This window comes from Myotis daubentonii, chromosome 12 (genome assembly GCF_963259705.1).
Source record: "Myotis daubentonii chromosome 12, mMyoDau2.1, whole genome shotgun sequence".
NCBI lineage: Eukaryota > Metazoa > Chordata > Mammalia > Chiroptera > Vespertilionidae > Myotis > Myotis daubentonii.
The window spans coordinates 37,824,059-37,850,795 of NC_081851.1; the positions used below are offsets into that span (position 1 = coordinate 37,824,059).

Below are 26,737 nucleotides of genomic sequence, written 5' to 3' on the forward strand. Positions count from 1 at the left end.
ATCAACAAGATTAAGGAGTGGCATTAAGGCATTGTCTTTTCAAGCTGTGAGTCACGAAGTCACTTTAGTGGGTCATGACCAACTTTTTTTATGCAATTGAATAGCTTAGAATAGGAAATTTTGGAGTGCATTATATGAAGAAAGGACCAGTATTGTACCATGAGGCTCTTGTTTTCATTATTGATGGATTCTTATATTGACATTCAGCATCATTTTATTTGTAGGAGCTGTACCCATATTACACCTTTATAATTTCCAGATTTTATTTTTTTAGTGAAGGAACTTACACACTTGCAGAGTAAGTGCCATAATCCTTCTAGACCTGTATATTTTTCACAGCACACACACACACACACACACACACACACACACACACACACCTGGTCTCTAGTTCTTATTTATTCCTAATTTCACAGTTATTTTCATCTACTCACCTTTATCAAGAAAGTCTTCCCAAGCATTCAACTTATAATAGAAACCACAGCTCTTTCCTTATGAAAAGACATTTCATTAGTTTACGTAATAAGTAATTAAATTACGTAAATACAATAATGAGTACAACTGACAAACAGACTTGGAAATAAACACAAATGTCCTTTGGTAAATAGACAGCTTACCTGGTAAAGACAGAAATGGGCTAGAAAACTAGAGTAGCCAACTAACTGAGCTAAGGGTCTAGATGTTTTAGCAAAGAAAAGGAGAGGGTGGAGTGGGTAGGTCAGGCTCAGTGAAGAGAGCACCCACCATCTTTGAAAGAAGCACAAAAGTGACACAACTCCATGATTTTTTTAAAAAAACAACAACAACCTAGGCCTATTGAAGCCTTACTGTTCTCCCACCTTTTAGTGATTTTTACATTTATTTAGTGCACAATAATTAAGTACTACCTCATACCAGGCGTTGTGCTAGGCTCTGGAGATACACATGAGGATTACACACGAGGCCCACCATCACAGGGCTTAGGGTCCAATTGCCAATGTTGGTGATTTTTATATTCCAACGTCAATCATAAACATAGACAAAGTCCTGATCTACTAAGATGGATTTCTTTGACGAAAAGACCTGCTTCTACTATATTCAGACTTCCCATGTTTAATCCAAGTGCCAAACTGTCTAATTTTCATTCTCTTTGTTACGTTGCATCTTACTCTGTTTGGCCCGTGGTGCGGGGCTGTTTTTCCAGCTGATCCATCACTCTTCTGGTTGCCGTGGTCCATTCGTGAAGTTGGCAAAGAGGGTATCCCTGCCAGGAACCTTGCGCTGCAAGAGCAGGACCCAACCACACATCAGCCTAAAAGGGGGTTGCTTTTAAGGAGTCAACCCTTAGACAATCCACGGCAAAGCTGAGCTGCCTGCCCACGGGGAGGGCAGGAGCCAGGGTGACCGCTCAGATCTCCACTGCGGCAGTTTACGGCCATTTACTCCACACCTACCATAAAGATAACAGCAGCTCATCTCACTTTTGTGCCTCTTAGCTCAGAGTCTGGAGGGAGAATCGGATCGGTGTGTCTTCCTTGGTTAGTGGTCACCCAGCAACTGTGGCAGGGTTGGGGGGAGAAGGCTACAGGGTAACAAGGTGCCAAAGTGCAGCGTGGGACTTGGGCAGGGCAGAGTCCCTTATCAGACCCGGAGGAGGCAAAGGCCAGCCTCCCCAATCCAGACTGATTCTTTGAATCACTCATTCAATCACATATTTATTGAGCACTTACTATATACCAGGCTCTGATCACAATAGAAAAAGGGCCTTTTCTCAAGGACCTTCTACTCCCCTAAGAAAGATAGACATATTATGTTTTAATATATCAAATCAGCATATTTTTGAGAATGTCAATATTGAATGGTAGTGCGTGTGAGGTAAGGTGGCTGCGTATATCACTAATGGGTACAGGTAGTGTTTGCTGAGAAAACACATAAGAATATAGCCCCGAAATCTGCACTTTCTGTCCTCAACCACATTGTGCTAAGCCTGATGGGAAGAAGCTGAGGGACACATCCTTATAGGCTGAGGTGCCTTCCCCTGAAGGCAGCAGCCCTTCCCCGTCCCCGGAGCTCTCGCTCCTCCTCAGCTGGACAGTGCTGGGTTCTGGGAGTCGGTGAAATGTCTGTGTTCCAGGACTGACTTTCCAGCCTTCACCCGGAGCTTGGTAAAGAGAATCACAAACCTCGGAACGTGGGCCATCACCTTAAAGCATCCTCTTTCCTGTCAGCCTTGCTGTGATGAAAGGGAGGCTTTGGGGTACAGGCATCAGCTTTGTTAGCTGAGAGCCCGAGCCAAGTTTGAGGATCACCCTGGAGTGTCTGGTTATTTACTAATGAAGGGACCTGTGGCTGTTTTAATCCAGCCAGGCTCTGGTGTGTCCTCCTTAGCAGGCTCGGCACCTGTTTGATTTACAGATTCATTCTTAGCTTTCCTGTCTTGGAAGTTATGGCCCAACTTCCTTTCCTGTCTTGAAAGTTATGGTCCAACTCCCTTATCAGAATGTGTAATGGAACATGACTTCACACATCTGGCCATTTTATTACCAGGTTGCATTGACTAAAATATTTCCTAAATACCAAAACACGCTAGTGTTAAACAAGGCGGGGGCGGGGGGATTGAAACAGACTGGAGGCCTGTTCCATTCACATGCCAGTGCCATGAGGCCTGGGTTCAGAACACTTCTTCCCCGTTGTCAGTTAGCGACCAGGCTAGCAATCTTTTTTTTTTTTTTTCTGAGCCTATTTTCATCCTGACTTTTGGGAGCTTGGGATAGAGTGAAATCTCTCTCTGCCTTACACAGTAGGTCTATAAAGGTACTATATCCTGAAAATAGAAGGTGTTAGATCCTCTATGAAATCTGCTACACGGGAATCTTTCTGGTGCTCCGTAGCATGACAAATGGAAAAATGATCATGAATCACATAAAACAGTCCATGGAGTCCCTATAAAATTCTGGGTCTAGCAGGCTTTCCACTTGATGTGCTGTTAAATAAATGCAGCCCAGCACAGGGAAGGGCTCTAGAAAGCTAGATGCACATCTAACCAAACGATAGCCAGATTATAGTTGTCAGTAGAGGCCATTTCCCAAGGATTGAACCCTAGGCCAGTACTTCCCAACCTTTTTCAGAGTAAAGACCAAATTTTTAAAAATATTTTATTGATTTTTTTACAGAGAAGAAGGAAGAGGGATAGAGAGTTACAAACATCAATGAGAGAGAAACATCGATCAGCTGCCTCCTGCACACCCCCTACTGGGGATGTACCCACAACCAAGGTACATGCCCTTGACTGGAATTGAACCTGGGACCCTTCAGTCCACAGGCGCACTCTATCCTCTGAGGCAAACCAGTTAGGGCAAGACCAAATTTGAACATCAACAGTGTTTGAGGTCTCTCAGATAGTCATTGTGCCTTTCGCATTAAATTAAATAAATAACGTGACATAACAAAGCTGCTATGAGAACTCAGTAACACTTCAAAAGAAATTTGTATTTTATTGATCACAATAGAATCCGCATAGTAATATCTGAGCTAGAACTTATAATACTCTCAGTTTATACTGGGTACTGTTCTATATATCCTCATTTAATTCCTACAACTCTAAGAAGAAGGTAATATTATTAACCTCATTTTACAGTTGACAGAACAGCAGCAGAGAAGCTAAGTAACGTGTGGCAGAGCTGGGGTTTGATCCGAGATAACTACAGAGGTCTAAGCACTTCGCCTCTGTGCTTTTAAAAATGCACACACATATTTCATTCCCACCACAGATACTGTTTGAGGGGACATTTACAAACACCTTGCACTATTAAGTAACTGTGATTCTCTTCTTTCCCCTTCCACAAAACAGATTGGGAACTACACTTTCTTGGGTTTTTAATCCTCCTTGCCGCTAAAAATTAGACATATATCTTAAAGCAAAGTATGGGCATGTGTGTATATGTATGCATGTACATATGTGAGCATTCCTGTGTGCATATGTGTGTATATATAATCTCTAATCTTAGGTTCTTAAGACGAAACCGTGGAATCTTCTTTTATACATTTATTCTTCCATCCGTCAAAGACTGACTTGGTTCCTACAACGTGCGGAGTACCAGGGGAGCGACTAAGACATCGTTCCTGCCCTTGAGAAGCTCACCATCTCACAGCAGAACTGTCTGGCTCACAAATAATCACACCCTGTGTGGCTTTCCTGCTGTCAGGTGCGGTGGGAGGGGCAGGGGGAACCCACATTAGTTCCTTGGAGGGCATCAGGGAAGGCTTCTCAGTTGCGGTGACTTTTCAGCTGAGTTTCTGAGGCTGAGGTGAAGTTAAGCAGGCCGGCTGTGGGGGAGGGGCTGTGCCTGCAGGGGAATAGAGGTGAGGCTGGAGGAAAGCAGCAGCTGGCTGAGGATGCCTGTGCATGGGCGTTGTTCTGAAGTGTAATCACCATTATTGTTGTAAATGTTTGCCTACATCTCGTCACAGGTAGGTGCCTCCTAAAAAAATCTTTTCATGGATTTCTGTGGAACGGCTGTGTTACTAGCCTTCTGAACCACAGAGGATTAAGCCGATAGGGCTCCAAGTCACAAAATCCAGGTAGATAATTACACGGCCCTCCCACTCTTTCGCTTTATTATGTGCAGTGTTCCCCGTTTGCCAGCTGCCTTGGGTGTATATCCAGTGGGGGGTGGTTTCTAGGTTAGAAATTCTCACATTATTCTCAGAACTTCTGCTTTACTTGATTTCAGCTTCTCATTAGCAGGTGAGGGAATTGTGCCATTTTTTATCTACTTAAATTTGGTTTGATGGAACGGTGCCTAAAAATAAAACCATTAGAATCTGATAGCACAGTAGTTACAGTAGAGTTTAGAGCCAGGTGGCCTGGGTTCAAGCCTTAACTGTGCCTGTGACCCTGGGTGAGTTACTTAACCACTCCGTGCCTCGGTTTCCCCACCTGTGAAGTGGAGTTAACAATAGAGCCTACCTCATAGGGTCATTGTTCAGATTAAACAATATGACATATGTAATGTGCTTGAATAGTGTCAGGTGCACAGTAGGATCTATTTGTAAGATTTACAAAGAGAGAGAGAAAGCAGGAACACACATATAAGAAATAGTACTGAAATACAAGATGGCCTGAGCCAATTGGTGGCAAGGATATGATTGACGTATAAAGACAGAAAGGGCTGTGACAGAGTAGGCCATATACTAGGTAACTCAGTGCTCAAGGGCCTGCATGTCCTTGAAATTTAAAGAGTGGCTCAGAGGACGTCCCACTCTGCTCGTCAGGAAGTGGAGTCATGAAATGTGCTACTCTAGCTGATACAAAAAAAATGAAGCTTGTCTTTTAGGATTACTGTACCCAAAGCAGAGCAGACACAGTCTGCCCCTCCGGTGACGGTTATGGGAAACGTGGAATGTTGTGCTCTATTCTGAGCAGTGAGATTTAGGAGGAACAGAGAGCAACCACGGTGTGGAAAGGCTGAAAGCCAGTTGAGGCCCGGAGGGCAGAAAAGGAAGAGGAGAAGCATAGAGAACCCCAAAGAAGAAGAACCCCAACAGGCCCACACCCAGACATATCATAATTAAAATGCCAAAAATTAAAGACAAAGAGAGAATCTTATAGGCAACAAGAGAAAAGAAAACTGTTACCTACAAAGGAGTTCCCATAAGGCTGACACCTGATTTCTCATGAGGAACTCTACAGGCCAGAAGGGAATGGCATGAAGTACTCAAGGTAATCGAAAGCAAGGATCTGAGACCAAGGTTATTATATCCAGCAAGGCTATCACTCAAAATAGACAGTCAAATAAAGAGCTTCCCAGACAAAAAAAAAGAGGCTAAAGGAATTCATCACCACCAAGCCAGCATTATAAGAAATGCTAAAGGGATTGCTGTAGTGAGAAGAAACAGAGAGAGAAACCTAGCCATACAGAATTAAAATGGCAATAAATAAGTACCTATCAATAATAACCCTAAATGTAAATGGATTAAATACTCCAATCAAAAGGCATAGGGTAGCTGAATAGATACAAAAACATGACCCAACTATATGCTGTCTACAAGAGACCCACCTCAAAACAAAAGACACACACAGGATGAAAGTGAAGGGCTGGAAAAAATTTTTCCATGCAGATGGAAAAGAAAAAAATGCTAGAGTAGCAATACTCATATATGATAAAATAGACTTTAAAATGAAGATCATCACAAGAGACAACAAAGGTCACTACATTATACTAAAAGGATCGATCCAACAAGGATATAACCCTGGTAAACATATATGCCCCCAATATAGGAGCACCTAAATATATTAAAAAAAAAACTTCTAGAGGACTTTAACGGAGAGATGAAAAGGAAGAGTGAAGTCTCGGCTCTCTGTGCCCAGGGCCCAGCTCATGTCACAGGAGCACAGAGTGAAGACAGCACCCTCAGTGGCTTGAGGAATTCACGTCCCCACTTGCTACTTGAAGCCCTTTGACGCTGTTGTTTACAATAAGGTAGAGCTGGGTTGCTCCTCCCTCATGAGAGGGTTTAGGGCAGTGGTTCTCAACCTTCCTAATGCCGCGACCCTTTAATATAGTTCCTCATGTTATGGTGACCCCCAATTTCATTGTTACAAATTGAACATAATTAAAGCATAGTGATTAATCACAAAAACAATATGTAATTATAGATGTGTTTTCCGATGGTCTTAGGCAACCCCTGTGAAAGGGTCGTTTGACCCCCAAAGGGGTCGCGACCCACAGGTTGAGAACCGCTGGTTTAGGGAGAGGTTGATAATTACATGTGGGGACTATTTATAGCAATTTATATGAGAAGAGTTCACTCCTGTTTCCCCTTTTGATTCTAATGAGTTAGAAATGTATAAAGATGGGGAAATAATTAGATAGTTAAACGAGGAGTATTCCTAATTGAGAAACTGAAGCTGTTGAGATTAAATGGCTCTTAGGATTAACCATCAGATGACAACATGGAAGAAATTCCATTTTTTCTAAAAGAGAATGAAAGTTCTCTGGGACCCTGGAGAAAGAGGATGATATACTAAAGGGACCATTGGCCCAATTTGAGTTGACTTACTTTTCTGATTTTTTTATTCTCATAATTCAGTGTGAAGGCTGATTGCAGAGGGCTGAGCTGGGCATCAGAGATGGACAGGATCACTCCCTGCCCTCATGGTCCTTCAAGTGATGGGAGTGAGGAACAGAACCACAGACCTTTAGAAGAGAATGCAAACCATTCAAACCTTGAATGAAATGACTGCGCCCCAGAATTATAAGTCAGTCAGCGTCAGGAAGGGCCTGGCCGGCTGTCCTCTGCCTGAGGACACTGAAGGAGGCGCCGTGGGGAGGGCATGTTTAACTGTGTTCCACCCTGGACGGCCTTCCTAGCTTGGGAATCAGCTTCAGCAATGACAGGACGCTTGAAAATGTGTGTTGGCATGATCTCACTCATTCATGGATAATAGAAACCATTATAAACTTTTGAACAATAATAGATACAGAGGCAGAGCTGCCTCAAACAGATTGTCAAACTGCAGCAGGAAGGCCGGGGAGGGTTGGGGGGCAGGAGGGAGGGGTGGAAGAGATCAACCAAAGGACTTGTATGCATGCATACTTGTATGTAAGCATAACCAATGGACATAAGACACTGGGGGATAGGGGAGGCTAGGGGACTGTCAAGGGCGGGGGGGGGGGGGGAAAGGACACATATGTAATACCCTTTATAATACTTTAAGCAATAAAAAAAAAAAAGAAAAGAAAAGAAAATGTGTGTTGGGAGGATCCTAGGTGTTCAGGAACCAGGAGCTCTCGTCCGTGAACCAAGGTAAAGCAATAGGAGCCGAAGTAGGAGATATGTGACCTGGATCTTAAAGAGCAGGTTCCCTAAGCAGAACCTTTCACAGGTGCAGGTGACATGTGAAACCACTGGGCTGCTGGGCTGCAGCAAAATAATGGGATGAGAGTGAGGAGAGATGACCCCAAATCTTATTGCCTTCACAGCAGAAGTGTAATTCTTACTCACTTGAAGTCCACCTTGGGCCCTGGGCGGCTCTCCAGGGAAGCTGATGGTGCTGGTTGAACCTCAGTATCAGCAAGTGGGATGCAAGGTCTAGTGACGGCAGCTGACCGCTCTCACCCACATATGTGTCACTTCTTAGTGCTCACATTTCATTGCCTGACGCAACTCGTGTGACCCTAGCCGAACTTCAAGGGGCTGGGGATGACCAAGCCTTCTGTGTGCCCATTAGAGGCGTGCATATACTGGTACACAGGCCACATACAGATCTCTGAGCAGGGCCTCAGAATCTAGTTTTAACGTTGGTGTTCCATATCCACACTCACATTTGAAGACCACAGGGTAAGACAGGAGTTCTGAACTTTGGCTGCACATTGGAATCACCTGGGAGTTTTTAAAACAGATGTACTGGACTTTTCCCCGGAGACCCCAATTCTTGGGTGCTGCGCTGAGGTCTAGGCATCCGCATTTTTTTTTCAGTCTCCCAAGGGGAGTCTAATATGGGGCCAGGGTAGAGACCACAGGTGTGGGGAACGCGCAAGCAAGGCCTGTGGAGTCCCGACCCTAACGCTGCCCGAGATTCAGTTTGCATATCTGTCGGTGGCAGTGGAGATCAAACATGTGAAAGTACAAGACTGAACAAATACGGGCTATTATGCGCTGGCAGGTGTGGACTTCTTTATAAACTGGATCTGCGTACTCTTATACACGTATGACATTTATCCCCCTCCCACAGAGCCCGGAGAGCAAGGAAGGTGCCCTCCACACCTTCGCATCTGTCTCCTTATATTATAGTCAGTACGTGGGCAGTCCCTGCTCCCTCCTGTCTGCTTATCTTGGGGATAAAGGCGAAAAAAGGAGAGGGAAAAAACTCCTTCCCTGACTCTGTTTTCCTTTCCCTTTTCCAAAACCCTTAGCCTTTATTCTGCCATTGCCTTTCCCAGGCCCCTTTCTCTTCACTCTCCATTCAACCTGAGACCTATCATCCCCTACAAACCTTTCTCCAACCTCTTCCTGTAGCTCATTCCCCACTGACACCCTGGTCCCATGCCAGGACAGACAGCAAGCACCTGGCCTGGGCAAGGCCCCTTCCTACTTTCTGATGGTTGAGCAGCATAGAAAATCCATATTTTCAGATAATTCTTACCCAAGGCATGTCCCATAGCGGTATTGTTAGGACTGGCAGGTTCGGCGGCACTCCAGGAGGTGAAGGATGCAACAAGTGAGGTCCGCTTTTGTGAGCTGGTCTGGCACTCTTACCTACTTTTTATTTTGTGTCAGGTCACATCCTGAGATCTAGCCACTGATTTGCAAACAACCTCTTCAAACGCTACCATTCTATAACCTGGAAATTGCCTCAGAAGTCAGTTTTCTTTAGTTATAAAAATGCCGCATGGGCTTTCTTTCATTGACAAGAATTAAGAGTTAATGGTGGAATAAGCTGTTTTTAATTATTTTTCCTCTCGTGTCTAAAAATGTTCAAGGCAGAACAATGCAAGAGTACCTCATAAGAAATAAATGCAGCACTACTTATGAAAACACAGATTTGTGCATTTGATATGAATTGTTGACTGTATGAAAGGATCAAGAGACTCCCCCACCCTAGACAGCTATGATATAGGTCCTTATTGGTAATGCTTATACGGCTGAGGACCTTGGCAGTGGAGGTTTCATGTCACGCATCCTGTTATAAACCCAAAGGCTGTAGCCCACTACCTTCCTACCCATCAGCCTGACCCTCCCCTCCACCGTCAGGCCTTAATCAGAAGTCGGCAGGGCTGGAATGCGGTGTTTCCAAAGGAAAAGAGGCTCAAGAAGCTGCCCCCCTCCTTGTCAGCAGGGGTCACTGGCGCAGCTTTTCCATATCTTCAGTGCCTCACACATAGTAGGTGCATTTGGTGTTTAACATTGATATATGCATGGTGTTAGGTCTAATCTAGACATTAGAGGTTTATTGAATTAAATAGAAATGCTTAGCAATCCTAAAACGAGCCTCCTTAGAGAAGATCTCTGTGGTATACGTTCTTGCAAATGAAATAGTTGAACATGTTTTTGAACTTCTGGTTTAAGTTGCACCCAGTGCAACATCTACCACGTAACCATCAATTATGAAAACCACAGTATCAACATGCTGTCAGAGCCAGACCCAAGCACACTCCTGCCCTGCGAGGTCCTGCTGTATGCAGCCCCACCTCCCTCTCCCGCTGTAGCTCACACTTCTTTCCTTTTTACTTTCTGCTCCAACCCTCTGGCCACCTTTCTTTTTCTCAGATGTGTCGGACTTTTGTCTGTCTCTAGGCTTTTGCACTTGTTGTTCCTGGGATTCTCTTTTCCCCGTTTTCTTCATGACTCACTCATTGTGTCCTTCAGATCTCAGATCTGCGTCCCCTTCTCAGAGCGGCCTTCCTTGAATGGCGGCCTCCTACACCCGCTCTCCATCACACCTCTGTTCACTTCCTTCATAGCACTCACTGCTGTCTGTAATGATTTCATTTGGTTATTTACTCATCATGAGCCTGCCTCCCCCAGTAGACCTAAGAGTGGGATCTTGTCTGTCTAGTCCATTCACATATCCCCAGGGCCCAGCGCAGTGCTTGACAATAGAAGGCACTTGATATTTTGGCGAGTGAGTGAATGAAGGAATACTAAGTGCCATCCAAGTGCTTTACATCACCATTGCATCTTTACAACATTCACTATTGATACATGGGGAAACTGAGGCCCAGAATCAGTAACCAAGAGGCGAGATTTGATCTCAGTCTACCTGTCTGCAAAAGTCTGTGCCAGAATCAGTTATGAGGTTATGGTTCGATCTGAAGTGTTTGCCTTATTCTGACCTTCATTGATTTAGTAGTAGGAAGTATTTTGTTTATTCCTATAACTTTGAACTTTTTGACCATGGCCTTGAAATAGGTCATTACCCACAGTGTTCTGCAAAAAAAGTAACAAGCAAGTGTTCCGGTAGACGCCTATTTTGGGGGGAGTTGTAGATATCTGCTTGAGCATGAGGATTATAGATGATTCTTATTTGAGAAGTCATACACATATTAAAGTCTGGCTTTTGGAAAAGAAAACCAATAAAAATAAGGATGGCATCACATGGAAAGCAGGGCCAAGCTCCAGACAGCATTGATGATGCTCTGGTAACAACACCCTTCCCCCGAGGCAGGAGCTCAGAGGTTGAGCGAGTGGGTGTAGCGGCAGCTCTGCAGCGTTGCTGAGATCTGGGCAGCATCCAGACTTCTTAGGCTAGAACACTGTCACAGGGTGCTCAGTGAGCTAAACTCTGGTTGGAAAGGCGATTAAATCACTGTTTTTACAAAGTATATACTTATATACCTGGAAAACACACACAAACCACCTGTTAGAAATATTAAGAGTATATAATAAGGTGCAAGTAAGGAAATAAATAATCAGTGGTTTTCCTATAAGCCATCAATAGCCGATTATAAATATACGAGGCAGGATCACCTGCAAATAGTTATAAAACCAACTATAACCTAAATAGGAACTACAAAAACAACAAAAAAGATGTGTTTGAGATCTATTTGAAAAATACCATAAAACTTTCCTTTTGAGGTAATTTATTTGACTAAATAAAGAGGCCTGTGCCGCAATAGGAAAATATAATGTTATAGAATTGTTAGTTCCTCCCATTACTACTTCAGAAACTTAAGGCAGTTCTAGTTAGCCTTAGGATCAGAATGGGTAAGGGAGAATTTGAACAAATGATTGTAAAGTTTACCTTAAAGAATAAGACACAAGAAAACGTTGATTTAAAAGGTGGAGGGATCTGTGCTATCCAATATTAATAAATAATATAAGCTGCACTAATTAAAACACTGTGAACTGGCACAAGAATTCGTGGAGCTCCAGTAGAGAGCCAGTTACACATAACAGGTTGACATGATAAAAAGTGGCATCTTGCATCCCTAAGGAAAAGGGGATGATGTCACAAATGACTCTGGGGTCCCAGGTTAGACATTGAATTAGAGATAATGTTAGACATGAAAACCTAATGACATATTAGCTGATTGGGATATTTTTTTAAATGGAAGCATAAATTTTCTCTAAGAAAATATAGGTGAATATTTATATAACTTACCAAAAAAAACAGGCCAGCTAATCAGAACATTAAAGACAGAAACCATAAATAGAAATAGATACATTAAAATCCTAATTTTCTGAACATCACAAAAAAAAAACCACTATAAGAAAACCCATACGCAATATTTGCCAATATTTGAATCTTAAAGTAGATTCATATCTTTAATACATAAATTGCTCATACAAATCAGTAACAAAAAATTTTAACACCCCAGTAAGAGAATAAGAAAATTATTTGAATAGATAAGTCATAAAACAACTACCTGTGACCATCAAGCATAGAAAAGATGTCCTACCTTGTTAGTCATCAAAGAAATGCAAATTAATTTCAGATATTTTCATTGATCAGATTAGCAAAGATAGAAATAAGTGTTGGAGTACAATGTAGATAAGGTTGGAGACTGGTATTTTTGGGTGTGCAAGTTGTTACAACTTTTGTGAGAGCCATTTGTTAACACTTATAAGGCTTTAGAATGTCCTGCTTACTCACTGACCCAGAAATACCACTTCTAAGAATTTATCCTAAGGAAATAAGCATGGGTAGATTTGTGTAAAGACAACTACAATGATGTTCATTGCAGCAAGATATTGATCAGGAAAATGCCAAGCATTGATATGGTAAGAAGTGCTGGGGAAGTTTACAATTGCTTTGAAATTACACGGAATGTTTAATGCTCAGGTCACACATGTAAATGGCAACGATGCATTTGACGATCTATTGTCTGGGGAATTTTTTTCCCCATTTTTATGGAAGTTTATCAGTTTTGTATCCTGCAAGTTACTGTGAATTTGGGGCCACATTTCTCATTTACACTTTTGCTATTGAACACCTGCTTAGGTTTGGATAGTACTAGTGGACATAGTCATTTCCTTGAATTTCTGATTTGTGTTGGCCCTTGGATTATAAGTGTACAATTAATGTGGATTTCCGCTTCCCTTTTCAGTTGGTGAGGTAGACTGAATAATAGTCTCCCAAAAGACGTATACATCCTAAGCTCCAGAACTGGTGACTCGGTTACCTTACACAGCAAAAAGGGACTGTTAAATTAAAGACCTTGAAATGAGGTGATTATCCTGAATTGGAAGTTGAAGGATTAGAGTCAGAGTTGGAGAGGAGATAAGAGAAGCAAAGATTGGAGAGATGCTGCCATGAGTCAAAAAATTCTAGCAGATTCAGAAGCTGGAAAAGTCAAGGAAACAGAGTCTCCTCTAGAGTATGTCAAAGGAATCTTCCTTGATGACACCTTGAATATAACTCTATAGATTCATTTCAGACCTCTGACCTCCAGAACAATAATTTGTGTTGGTTGGAGTCACTAAGTTTGTGGTAATTTGTTATAGCAGCAATAGAAAACTAATACATTTGGAAAAGGTGAAAAAAGCAAACTTATACTTGAGCTGTAGTTATATGTTAGCTGGTCCCAGATGAGACATTCAGAGACTTGGATTCTGGTCACAGCCTGGAGAAGCCACCTCTCTAGATCTCAGTTTCTTCATCCCTAAGGTTCCCTTCTTACCCTACAGTTCTTTTCCTCCTTAAGCATGTGTTTACCATCATTAGCTACGTCATTGTTTTGACACTGATGTGTATGGGTGAGGCTGGTGAGTAGATTTGAGTTTGTTTTGGAAGCTGGCTACACTATTGTTAGCATTTTCCTTTTTGGGGTGTGTGCCTGGGTGTGTGCTGTGTTCTCGTGTGGAGGATCCTGGAGCAGTACAGTGAGCCCTATAGAGGCAAGTGAGGACATACACAGGTTAGAAGCTATTAGAACCATGACAAATGGATGGCAAGGTGCACCTGAGATTGGGCATGCAAACCTCAGAGAGTCTCTGTAGTGATCAGAGATCATTCTAGAAGGATGTTCTAGAAGATCCTTCCTACTCAGACCCCTACTCCAAATCAATGCAAAGTGTTACACATACAGAATGGGAAGTTTGAGGTTATACTGTCACATCAAGGCCCTGTAGTGGAGCAACCCAGGTGTCCACATTCATTTGCCCAGTAGACCCACAGGACCTGCCCAGAAGTGAAATCGGGCCTCACATGGGTCTGCTTTCTGACCCACAGAAGGGACACAGTAAATGTTGCTGAGAAAACTGTTCGAAACATTAATAGTGGCAATTTTCACTTAATACCGCAGTGTATGCATATTTAATAACTTGGTACGTGGGCATTTTGGAGTTTATCACGTACATTCTTCTACAAATAAGCACAAGAACCATAGTAAATAGCCATTACTGTTTGAGTTTGAATAGATAAAAAATAAATGTATACATGTAGTTTTCAAAATGGTGTTTGTGCCTATAAGGGATCAGAGCTAAGTTTTAAGATGAGAATGAATTAATCTTATCACCTTTAGAAACAAACTCCTGTGAAATTCAGCATTCACACCCAAAGGAAAGCTGTTTTTATCAGGGAATGGTATGAAAGACACCTTTGTTTTTCGGAGTACATTTGAAGCACAAGTGATGATTGAGACACATGTGAGGCGTTCATAGTTATAACTTGTTATCCCAACATGTGGAAAGATTGTAAAATGGAACTGAGGTTTTGAAGTTAAATGTGGGAATATGGAAAACCCCTACTTTACCCAGATTCAGTTCAATAATCAAAAAGGATATCAAAGAGCAGCAGGTGAACAAAACAGCCTAGGACAGTGAAAAAGGAAAAAACAATCCCAGACACTCTTGGGTCCCTGCCATGTACTAATCAGCAGAGTGACCTTGGGCAAGTCACTTAACCTCATGAGTCTGTTTCCTTGCCTATTAAATGGGGAAAATAATATATACTTGTCTGATGGTGCTGAAAAATAGGGGTCATGGCTGACACATTTAGCCACTCATCTTGTCCACACCTGGCCTCAAGGGATGCAAAATCCAGCTGAGAAGATGCCAGGGCCATGCTCAACTGACCATGATCAAAGACAGAGCTCATTAATTCGTGCTCTAGAATCTTCTCCCTTCAGCCCCACCTTGGCCAGGTGTGAAGAAGGAAGTACCACACAGGAGTACCTGTCCAGGCCCATGGTAGGCTGTGGAAGGCTCCCCTAAGTATCAGATAGGCTCTACCACTCTTCTTCCCCATCTCAATCCCTTATTGCGTTGAGGCCCAAGATTTCATCTACAGTCTTGCCTTCTTTCCTCTCAGCCTTCTTGGTATCTGTGTTTTTCTCTCCTTTGTATCACCACAAAAGGGGTATTAACTTCACCCAGGTATGCGATCCTGGGAAGGTAGGGCATGACTTGCTCATGGTTTCTCTCTTCTACAGCAAGTTTTCTCTTCTATTGTAAGTTTCCCTACCTAGATAAAGAGCTCAGTTAAGATTTGGTGAAAATTTTTATAGAATTGAAGGGCTCACCTACTAAACACTGGAGATATACCTTTGTGCAATTCATTTCCTGAGCTTCATGAACTCTAAATCCATGCCATGTGGACTGGTGCCCTGGGCATGTCCAAGGGATGAGAGTAGGGAACCGACCAAGCTGTGGTATCTTTGACATGGCACGGAAGCTGTACGGGAGCCTTTTCTTAGGGGGTTGGAGGATAACAAAGAGGACCTCGCACCCACCAGAGTAGAGTCCTCCCAAGAAGGAACACTGTTATGCTACTGTCCCCAGGAAGGGGGCCTGGCTAGCTGGGGACAGGGTGAGAGGGAGACTTCTGTGTACACTTGTGTTCCTTCTGAAAATCAAGAAGGTAAAGTGAATGGATATTTTTTAAAACCAAGTTTCCTTTAGCCAGTTTACAATCCAAGGAAGATCACAGAAGCACAGGTGGGCATTGGTTGCTCCATCTTGAGTAGAGTAGGTCTCTTTGCACACACGTGGTGGGGTGACTTCTGGATCGTGCCAAGCTGGAAAGTTTGGTTTAGGTCTGGAGGATTGTTGGTCCCCCGCACACCACAAAACTGAATGCCACTTGCCCTGGCCAACCTCCTGACACTTCAGTGTTGCCTGCGTCAATGTGGGTATATCCAGAGGGGGTTCCATCCCAACCCCATTCCTGACCCGGTCTAGCTGGGGGCCAAATAGCCTGAGAAAAGCATCACCCAGCAGTTCCGCTCCTTGTTCTCAGCCCCACTGTCAGAGAACTTGCTGGTGGGACCATGGGAGCTGACTGTGCTTTCTGTAGGAGTTAAATTAAAAGCGGGTGGGCGGGTGGATTTACTCACAGGTATTGAAAGTATCCACAACAGGTATGCAAACCTAGAGACCCTGGCAGTCTTTTCATATGAATTAAAGAAGGAGAGTTGCTCTCCCCCCCCCCCCACAGTATTTGGGCCTGCATAAAATGAGCCGCACATTTCAGGGAGATTTGACACTGGATCCTGAAACAGCCCATGTCCATTATCTTAAGAGATAAGAAAAAGTGTGACATATAGGACCTAGCTGTCCTATGTTCTGAGGATTTGATTCTGGCAGGCATTTTTTGGAGGTAGAAATAGGAGGCACAGGTGCGTGTTCCTTAAGTGTGTGTAAGGAATCTTGCCCCAGAAATGCTCTGTGTCACCATCTCCAAGAAATGGCTGCTGGCAGCTTCAGCTCTGGACTCATCCATTTGCCACATGGGATTCGGTAAACCGCGAACCGATTGGCATTTTTCTGCACTACGAGTTGGGGGGAGTTTCATTTTATAATTTGAAAAATAGATTACATTTGTATACTTTCAGTGAAAGTTTTGCAGAAAAACTTATGCCCTATTTCTCCATCAGACCTTCTTCAAAATCACAATTTGTGAAGTCAAAGATGAATGAGGAACCACCTTGCAATCTATTCCATGTGCTCTACTTTCTTCCTGTGTTAATAGAGAGTAATTGTAATAAAACACCCAAGTACATTTAAAAAAAAAAAGTGGGTGGGTGGGTAAGTAAACTCCGTGCTGCCTCTGGGCTTGGAATACTGAATACTGGCCGTTTTTTCCACTCTCAGTTCCCAATGAATATGATCATGTCATATGTAAAACCTGATATGACTAGGGAAACCTGAGCCAGGAGTCCCTTCAATGAATGGCTTGAATTGAAAGGAAAGGCGCTAACTGCTACCCAGACATGTCCACGCATTGTGTTGGCGTGCTCCAGGACCAGATAAACGTTCGAAAAGCCCCGGAAGCTTAGACTTGGCTTTGGGCTGACATGCTGCCTAGGTGGCTGAAACGTTAGGGCAGATGTCTTTTCATAGCTCACCTATGAGTTTAAAGGAAAATAAGGCAGGAAGTCAGAGAGAGACCCATTCATACCCCCTTGATTATTTACTCAACATGATGCAGAAAGACATTTGTGTTTTTTGGAAGTTCTATTCCCTGGCAGTGAAATAAAACCTCCTTTCTAGGCTAGAAAGATTGATGTCCAACTACATTAAAGGACTATGTGAGTAAAAGGAAACTCTGTATTCCCAAATGAACACAAGAACTTCCACTGTTCTCATGTAAGCGTAGTGCGAAGTGCATTATCAAACCCAAAATTTGCAATGCAAAAATAAAATTGTTCGGATAAGACTGAAGCACAAAAATATCCCCACTTGTGATGTTTTGAAAATTATTGTAAGAGGAGAGTGTTTTTATTTTAGTCACAAGACGGGAAGAAGATGGGAGAGGGGAAGTGTTATCTTCTAACTTCACTGAAGACTAGGATTCAACCTTGTTTTTTTTTTTCTTTCTAACTACATCATTTTTTGAGCTAGATGGTAAAAGTACATCAAATCGGTGATTATATATTGAGCTTCTTCTCAGTGAATTTTGCCTACTTGTTTGCAAAACTTTCTATGATTCCATTTATAGAAAGGAAGGAATTTCTTAATTTTTTTCTTTTAATCTATTTCTATGTATACTAGACCAGTGGTTCTCAAACTTTGCTGCATATCAGAATCGCCTGGGGAGTCTTTAAAAATCCCATTGTCCCAGCTGCACACCAGACAATTAAATCAATCTCTGGGGGTGGACCAGGCATGGATGCTTTTCCAAGGTGGTCCCCATGTGTAGCCAAGGTTGAGAAGCAGGAAACCAGAGCGGCACTTGTCAAACTGTGATGTGGACACAACCCTGGGGGGGCGGAGGCTGGTTAAAATGCAGATTCTAACTCAGCAGCTCTGGGGTGGCGTCGGATATTCTGCCTTCCCGATGAGGTTTGGGCAGTGCCACCGCTGCCGGTCTGTGGACCATACTTTAAGCAGCAAGATCTTAGACTAGAGAAGACAACTTAGCGCTAAACACTAGACTGTAGACACTGATTACAAAGTGCTGCACAGGTTCTCACTTGTCCCTTGACTGCTGTCCCCAGCTTTGTAAACAGCAAAGCTGCTGGAGTTCTTTATCTTCCTTTTCCTATAAGGTTTTATTATTGTTGTTGTTATTTGCAAACCCCAATGGAAAAGCCCCTCTTTCTCAGACACTGCCTGATGGTCTTCTTTACCTCGAGAACATCCGTCCCCCCTGAGGTGGAGATTGGGGTCCTCCCCCCCTGAGTGGGTGGCACCCATGTTCTCTGGTCTGGCGGCTCGCCCGGTTGTGGGAACATTCCCCAGGAGTCCATGGAGCCCTGGTCTCCTGCTCCGTCTGATGGGGAAGAGAGATTTTAGTAAACACTGCGTGGGAAGAGGAATGAAATGGGCAGAGAATGAGGTTAAGGAATGGGTGTGTGAACCGCCAGGTTGAGGGAGGCCAGGGTGCCTGGGAGCAGCATTCCAACACCCACGTCTCTAACAGCTGGTGGGAGAAGGCGCTCACCTGCAGGGGAGGCAGGCTGTGCAGGGCACCAGGACACATGTGCCCGCGAGGGTAACAGGGCCCTGGCCACTCAGGCAGAGCTCTGGGTGCACGGCCCGTCAGAGCCTCACTCTGGGCCTGGGTGTGGAAAGATCATCTTGCTCCCCACGCCCTCTCAGCTCCTGGAAAGGTCTGATTCATGGCCAAGACCCCTGAGTTAATTTACCTGGATTCTCTGACCATCTTTGGAGCAAGGAAATCTTGGGATTGGGCCACACGTTCTGCACTAGGCTCTCTGTGTGCAGAGTGGGTGGATTCTATAGAACTGCCACTCAAGACAGAGCTAAAGGAAACATACATAAAAACTGGCTCAAACTCTGTTGTCCTACATCGTTGCTCTCTAGTCAGGAGTCTACCATGGTTCCTGCTCTCCAGGCGAATCACATCTAATCTGCCTTCTCCCACCTCCACCCCCTGTACCTTTACACATATGTTCCACATTAGGGGCACTGATTTTACATATTTACTGTGCCTTGAAACATCCCATGTTGAAGCTCACCTTCTCCAACAAGTGTTCTCAGATTAAACCAGCCACATTTCAACAATCACTCCTTTATTCTGTACTCCTTCCGCATCTAAGCATACCAGTAATAATAGACGTTACATGTGGATCTCTGTGTGATTCCATCCCCCTCTAAGGGCTCTCCCATCTGCCATCTCACTTTTGATAGGATGAGAATTTTAATAGGAAAGGAACCTTGGCTGTATAGGGGGAACCCATTTTAGAGAGGAGCAAACTGAGACCCAAGGAAGGGAGTGACTTGGCCAGAGTCATCAGAGTGGATGTCCCAGCCACTACTAGGGCCCAGGCTGCCAAGTCGGAGTGTCTTGTGTTGCCATCCTTCCAGCCCTGGCACACCCTTGCAGCCTCCAGCGCATGCTAATGCAGCAGGGCAGTGTGGCTAGAGGCCTTTGCAGATCCAATCAGGGATGGTTAACATGAAGCCGAGGGCATTACAAGAAACAGTAAGTCCAGCAATTGTATACACAGGAGTTCCATGGAACTTGACTGCACAATGCACAAAGGAGATTTGGATAAATGGGAAAGCATAGCATGTTTGTGACTAGGAAAACTTTATGTGCAAATGGGCCAGTTACCTGTAGGTTAATTTATAATGTCACACTCTTCAAAAGATTTGGATATTGGGAGAGAACTTATAAATGATTCTCAAGTTCATCTGGAAAAAATAAACAGATGAGAGTATTCTGTTTTTTAAAAACGAAGGGTGGGGCAAGGGTGAATGACAAATTTGTGCAACCAGACATTAAGTCAAATGACAAGGTTACAGTAAATAAAATGGTTTTGTACTGATATAGAAATAGGAAGAATCTAAATGGAACTAAACAGAAAAACTACAAATTAAGTACTTCGTGTATGACAGAGATATCATTATTTCAAATAAATAGGGACATAATGAACTATTCAATAAATGATATTGGGATCATTGGTTGTCTGTTTAGAAAGTAATAAAGTAAAATATACACTAAATTTTAGTGTATACAGTATACACTAAAATAAATTATAGATGGCTTAGGATTAAATGTAAACAACAAAGCAGTAGAAGGGAACCTAGGTAAATATTTATATAATCTTAAGGAAGGGAAGGCCTCTAACCATAGCACTGAGGTGTGACTTCTGCATAAACAAAATGAAGACATAAACCACAGATTGTTTTATATATATAGTTATTATTTGTTATTATTTAGCTCTTATTGTTTTAAATATCTCTTACAAATAAACAAGAAAGAACATATCAATAGAAAAATGGGCAAAAGATATAAGCAGCTAATTAACCAAAGTTGCAATACCAGTGCTAATAATCAGGAGAAAACATTTGGCATCATAAGCATTCAAGAAAATACAAATTAATACCTCCATGAGATTGGCAAAGAGGGAAAGAAAAGATAATATCCAGTGTTGGGAAGGATATGAAGACACACTCATCTCCTCTTCATGGGAGTATAAATTGTTACGAATGTCCCAGCATGCAGCTTCACATTATGTCTCAGAAGTCTTAGCATGAGCATTCCTTTGTCACACTAATTCTGCTCCCAGAAAAGTAATCATAAGTGTGCATGAACAGAGATCTATGTAGAAAGATATTCCGTTCTATATCATTTACAAAAGTGAGATGTTGGGAAGCTATCACAATGTCCAACCAGAGAAAACTGGAGAAAGAAAATGTCTCAATAGCAATGCAGCCAGTGAAGATGACCTTGTCCTGTAACACTTCCTGAGTTGGGGACGGGTTCATGGTCGTGTCATTTATTCCTGTTGGGGACGGAACGGAGGCACAGCATAAAGGCTATATGCCAAAGTGCTAACGGTAGTTGTCAATGAGTGGTGGACTTACAGGCAACTTGGGATTTTTTCTTTGTGCTTTTCTCTTCTCTTAAGTTTTCTGCCTTGAACATATGCTGCTTTTGCAATTTCAAAAATTATTAAAGTGTAAAAAAAAAGGTGTGGGGTGCAGTTGTAAGAATCTGGGTGGGATTTACTCAGGTGATTTTGAGAAACCTCTTAGGCACTTCCAAGGGTCTAGTGCCACTAGGAGAGGGGCGTCCTAGAGGTGCCCAAACAATGATCAAAGGAGGTAAAGTGTCCTGCCCTTACTCCTGAGCCCTCCTTCCTATAAGGGCTTCAGTGGAATAGACCTGAATGTTATTGTTTCACCATCTATTCTAGGTCTACAGAGGGCATTATTTTTGCTATGTTGTCTGAGGGCAAAATATAGACCTTCTCCATTTGCAGGAAATATCTCAAAGATGGGTACACACAAAAAAGATCTACTTCAGGGGGGCAGTAAAAAGTAATGGCTTCCTGACCTTGCAGGCTAGGAAATATAGGCTCAGGACACATTAATTAGGAGACTTTGCGATGTGAGCTTTTGCCTTTCAGATACTATCTCCTTGACACTTGGGAGAGTAGACGATCCAATTCCAGGAGGAGGCAGTGTGGTTGTGAATTGTGACTTCTTGTTGAAGGGTACAATGTTGACCGTCTTTCTGAGACATGATGGAGAATGGCCATGGCAGCCACCCAAATTGGGTTGTTGCCTATGTAAACATTATATCCAGAAAACTATGATCAAGGCCTATAAAGTTTCCAGCAAGAAACAGACTATAGCATGTAAAGACAGGGAAGTAAGTACATGTTTGGCAAGAGAGCCACCCAGCTGATCAGTTGTCCTTAAACAGAAATGTGCTGGAGAGAAAGAGAAAGACAAAAAATTGTAAAGCCAGGTGCTATGGAGAGAGTGGCCAGTGCAGTTTGAAAACTAAGCAGCATTCAGCCCTTTTGGATTGACTCTCAATTCTGTTACAATCCTGAATCTATTTTTAAATTTCACAAACCATTAAAGAAGGCCATGCAGTTATGTTTATCAACTTAGGAAAGGAGAGCTTGGATTAAGAAAAAACAGTAATAATATAAAACACAGCATTACTATAAATAATTTTTAAGAACCTGGATAACTATAGATTTTGAGTTCACATTGGGGGTAGTGGGTAGATTAAACTTGAAATTTTTAATCCAGTGTATGCCTTGTGGACTTGCTAAGGAAATGTTTTTGAAAAACTGAAATACGAGGGTGAGTCCAGTGAGCTGAATGGCCAATTCCAAGACTCTGTGGACATTGGAGACTTGGTGGGAAGGAGTATCATTGAGATAAGTCACTGGGAGAATATGCCTTGTTCTGGAGTACATTGATTATAGCTGTCTTACTTACATAAAAGCAACTTTGTTGGAAGCCCACAAAATCAGCAAGAAGGCTGGAGAATGGAACTTGGAAATGAACAGTAACCAAGGTGGCTCCAGGGAGCGAGGAAATGGGAATTAGAGAACCCACTTCAGAACAGGAACTGTGCTCAGCATGCCACAGTGGTCATGCATGAACTCCACCCGCATCATCTCTTTGTCTTCTCAAGATTCACATTTTAGGGAGAGAGGAGGTAAGGGAGGGTGGGGCATCTTATTGTGGCTGTAAACCCATGGTGGAAAGGTAATTTTTTTTAAAATCTGGGAGCTCTTAGGAGGGGGAAACGTTTGCCAGGCAGCCCTAAATTGTTGAGCACAAGCTAAACAGGGATGCAGATGTTTGGTTCAAGAGGAAAAAGAGGAACTATCAAAAGTAATATTATCCTGGATCCATTCTGTGGATAGATGGCTTATCCAAGTAATTAATACTGTCGGGATCCTGATTGCAAAGTAGTCATAAGGATAGAATGTGGTTTGACAGCAAATGTCAGATTGGTACCTTTTCTGGAAACCTTAGCATGCCACAAATTGAGCACCTAAAAAATTCCTTACATACCTGTTGGCTGAGGTAGAGAGGGCAACAGGGACACCTGCTTTTTTGAATGCAGCCTTGCTAATACGGTGATATCTGTATGTATCACTTTAAAGTTTGTAACAGCGAAAGAAACACTAGGCATAGTTCAACTTCAGAAAAGCACTGTCTACAAAAATTCAGAGAGATAAAAACAGATGTGATCCCATGAGTAGGATTCTAAAAAGTAATATGGCTCGGGGAGGTCGGAAGGCTATGCGTTTGGTTCCCTATTGGTAGTCAGAGGGTGCATGAGAAAGACAAAGAATAAACATTTAAAGAGACTCAATTGCATTTGTAGAGGGGGTCTCTGGTGTACCATTTAAGGAGTAATGCAGAGAAGATCAGAAGAAAGACATGTCCCAAGAGGTAGAACAGCCCTACTGAATAGCACTTTGTTGAGTGAACAAGCAGGTTGGTGCCTCCCTGGGAGCAGGTGTTGCTCTGCAGGCTGGCAGATGTTTAGAGAATGTCAGGGAAACCGAAGGACGGGAGAAACTGAGGGTTGCCCACATGACTATTGACCACACACACACACACACACACACACACACACACGCGCGCAAGCTTTTTAAAGCTATATTTGGGAACAAACACATAAAAAAGGAAGGAATAAGTTCATTCCTTGGAACAGATGGAACAATGTTAGTGTAGAACCAGGAAAAGATTAGGACTATGACTTTGTTTTTATATTTTCTGTCAAGAAGGAGCTTCAAACAAGAGGAAATAAAACATAGTAAATAAGAAATAGAAGGTCTTCTAGTAAAAGACCACCTAATGCCATAAATTAATTTTCAAGGGTACAGATGAATTATAACTTGGTATTCTAAGGAAGCTTGTAGAAAAAAAAATCTATCCTTGCTGGTAATTCTTTTTTTCCTTTTCTTTTTTCTATTCTTTATTGTTTAAAGTATTACGTATAGTATTGCTGGTAATTCTTAAGAAATAATAACAAATATAAAAAATGCTCAGAGAATGGAAAAAGACAAATGTTTCTGACTTTAAATAAGGGGGAAAAACCTGAAGATTCTTTAGAATATAGATAAAACTTAATGACACTCCCAGGAAAACTCTAGACCAAATTATTACAGCAGATAGAGAATGAATACTTGGGCCCCTGAGTGAATTCACCAGAAAGAGTCATAACTTTATTTCTTTTTAAGTGTTACAGGACTGGTGAGGGAAATGCTGCCAGGTAATGCTATCACGACAAGACAATAAGATTTCAGGAAGGAACATGACAAAATCAAAGTAGTCAGTAAAACAAAATGGAGAAATAGGAGTTAAAAAGGGTGACTCGTTAGTGAGATGGAACAACAGTGACCTTGAATGAACGACCCCCAGGTATACCCTATACAGGTTCACCTGTTAGCTTTGGGTAAGGGCAGGATGTTTTTAACCAGGGCATCCTCAGAAAATGTTCACCGATGTATCCATGTGTTCATGTTGACCTGGGAGGGGGTCTGTCGGGTGTACCAGTGGGATTGTTCTCCTTTCCTCTGAGAATTTTATGAGCAAATTGAAGAAAGATATAGAAGACAGATTTATGAAATGTAGAGGTGACAAAGCCCAGAATGATAGCTGAAGTGTTGTTGAATAGTAGAATATGCAAAAGTATTGAACTAGAGTGATAGATTGAAGCCAACCAACCAGATTAAATTGAACAATGACACATTTAACAGTATTTAGGTTAAGAATAATGATTTCATTAGGAAGGATATGAGGCCAAGTTTGACAATAGTTTATGTGAAGAAAAGTTAGAGGCTGCAGTTGACCACAAGCTTACATAATCCAACCACATTCCAGAACTGCTAGAAAAATTTATGGAGAATTAAGTTACAATAGTGTAGAAATCAGCTCATAGGAGATGAGTTTTAGTGTGAGCTCAGAGGTCACACTGCCTGTTTTCGGATTTCCTCTCTGCCTCTTTCTAGGGCTGTGCCTTTGGGCAAGGCCCTAAACCTCTCTGAACCTGTACTTCTCATCTGTAAAATGGGTAGAATAATAGAATTATGTCATAGGGATTTTAAAATTAATTTTATAATTTTTATAATTAATTTTATAAATAATTTGGATGGTCTGTGTAAAACTCTCAGCACAGAGGCCAACACCTAAAGCATTTGGTCAATGTTTTTATTATTGGCGTTGTCATTGTAACATTCTAATTACTGTTTTAAGAAGGTCAGAATCTGCCCGGCTCAGTGGTTGAGTGTCAACCTATGAACCAGGAGATCGTGGTTCGATTCCTGTTCAGGGCACATGCCCAGGTTGTGGGCTCGATCCCCAGTAGGGGGCGTGCAGGAGGCAGTTGATCAACAATTCTTATCATTGATGTTTCTATCTCTCTCTCCCTCTCCCTTCCTCTCTGAAACCAATAAAAATATATTTTTTAAAAGTCAGATCTATCCTGAAGTCTATAAAGTTTATAGACTCTCTTGCTTAAAGAGGTTGTATAGGAACTTGGAGCACATAGTTGTTATGTATTGCTGTATAACAAATTACTCCAAAATTTAACAGCTTGAATTAATAAGCATTTATCTCATATATTCTGAGAGTCGGGAATTCAGAAGCAGCTTATCTGGGAGGTCTGGTCCAGGATCTCTCATAGCAGCTGCTGTCAATATGTCAACTGGGGCTGCAGTGTCACCTCAAGCCTTTACTGGGGGCCAGATAATGGCTCGCTCACACAGCTTTTGGCTGAAGGCCTGTGTGTTGCCACATGGACCTCTCCACTGAGTATCTTCATGACCTGGCAACTAGCTTCCCCCAGAGTGAGTGATCAAGAGAGAGAGCAAGTAAGGCAGAGGTGCAGTGCCTTTTGTGACCTAGCCGGAGTCACATACCATCCATATTCTATCTGTCACAGAGACCAACCCTGAGATGGTATGGGAAGGGACTTCACAAGGCCATGGATACCTGGAAGCAGGGATCACTGGGAGCCATCGTGGAGGCTGACTATTACAGGGAGGATATCACCACAGAGACTCAGATTTGGTGGCTGACAGCAGATACATGTAAGGACCATTGTACAGATGAGGAAGACTTACTCTGTGTGGCTTCCAAAAACAGAATTCAAGCCAATTGACAGATTTCTTTAGAGCTTCATTTATATTATTTTACTTTTGATGGAAAAGAAATGTTTCAGCAAAATATAAGGTCTCTGTTCCTGAACCAGTATGGCTTAGAGAAACTATTGACCTTGATTTTTTTGGGGGGGGGGGGAGCGGGGGGGCGTGGGATCCTGTAATATTTCTCCTTTTAAGAACAAAGTTCTGATGTGGTGGGTTTACACGTAGGTCATGGGGTTTAAACCAGGAACTCCCAACTTTTCATGAGGCAAAGCCCTCAGATCATGGAAGGAGCAGGAACGTGGGCACTGAGTTTTCTCTTTGGGAATCCCAGCAGGCCTTGGAGAGAGGGATGAGGATGCAGCTCTGGGGGATGTTGGCCAGGTCGGGCTCACACCCACCAGGGGAAGCCAGCCTACAATGTGAACATGTGCAAAGGACTGCTGACACTGGGCGGGGCATTCCCGTGTAGAGAACTGAGGGTGCACTCATGT

The 26,737-nt window shown here is 42.7% G+C and overlaps 1 protein-coding gene across 9 annotated transcripts in view; it reads left to right on the top strand.

Moving 5' to 3' along the window:
• Positions 1–26,737, top strand: part of TGFA (transforming growth factor alpha) — a 95,513-nt gene that overhangs the window by 36,380 nt on the left and 32,396 nt on the right. The window contains exon 3 of one of the 9 annotated variants that reach the window (XM_059659501.1): positions 7,072–7,514. The exons of 6 other annotated variants lie outside the window; for them this stretch is intronic. In XM_059659501.1, the coding sequence (XP_059515484.1) occupies positions 7,072–7,076 (5 nt within the window). In that variant the 3' untranslated portion in view covers positions 7,077–7,514. Of the gene's footprint in view, positions 1–3,986; positions 4,184–7,071; positions 7,515–26,068; positions 26,190–26,737 lie in introns of those variants that run through there. 2 more of the 9 variants (XM_059659500.1, XM_059659502.1) reach the window with 2 other exon arrangements.